This window comes from Limulus polyphemus, unplaced genomic scaffold (genome assembly GCF_000517525.1).
Source record: "Limulus polyphemus unplaced genomic scaffold, Limulus_polyphemus-2.1.2 Scaffold8331, whole genome shotgun sequence".
In the NCBI taxonomy this organism is placed as follows: Eukaryota; Metazoa; Arthropoda; class Merostomata; order Xiphosura; family Limulidae; genus Limulus; species Limulus polyphemus.
Window position 1 is genome coordinate 13,630 of NW_013673941.1, and position 787 is coordinate 14,416.

The window sequence follows — 787 nt, forward strand, 5'->3', positions numbered from 1 at the left end:
ATGTATGTAAAGAAGTTTGATCTTATTTGTAACAGGGTAGGATACAATAAAGTTTCATTCAGATCAGTTTGGGATAATCCTTGTTAGGTGATACTCTAAAATAATTACATTTTCACATTGCCTTGATGTTCCACTAATGTCTCGGTGTCGTACTCTAGGCTTAGAAGTTAGAGGAATAATGTGAGAACAACAGACTATTCAGACAATACTGTTATTGTGTTAAATAACTGAAAGGAAAACAGCGTGCTGATGTTAGATATACATTAAATTTAATACGAGAGTTATGATTTAGATATTTAAAAGCGTGCATGTTAAATTTAATATTTTTAAAAGCAATAATTTATCACATCTGAAGGGTAGAAGGAATTATTTACACCATAAAGGTAATGACTTCTAAGTAAAATCATTTTGTTTATTGCATGAACCAATTGATGATCCAGCATATTGAATGTGTTACGTGTGTTAATAAATGTAATTTGTCTGTAAATGTCTGGTCCTGTCTATTGATACCTTTGGTTGTTGTTGCTTTGAGAACAGAAGACTTGACATTTTTCGATGTGTAATTCATGTCTTTGGCTTCCCTCTATTTTGTGTTAAAGAAATAAGTTAGTGTTTCATTTGTATCATTTATGTAACTGTTATAATGAGGACATTTTTCAGTTTATTTATATAAACTTTGTATGTAACTGTTATAATGAGGACATTTTTCAGTTTATTTATATAAACTTTGTTATGTAACTGTTATAATGAGGACATTTTTCAGTTTATTTATATTTAATGTAACTGT

The 787-nt window shown here is 28.8% G+C and overlaps 1 protein-coding gene across 1 annotated transcript in view; it reads left to right on the forward strand.

Moving 5' to 3' along the window:
• The window catches only part of LOC106475269 (neuronal calcium sensor 2-like), a 9,098-nt gene continuing 8,311 nt past the window's right edge, over window positions 1-787 (forward strand). The window contains exon 1 of the mRNA XM_013935967.2: window positions 1-36. Within this exon, the coding sequence (XP_013791421.1) occupies window positions 1-36 (36 nt within the window). The remainder of the gene's footprint in view (window positions 37-787) is intronic.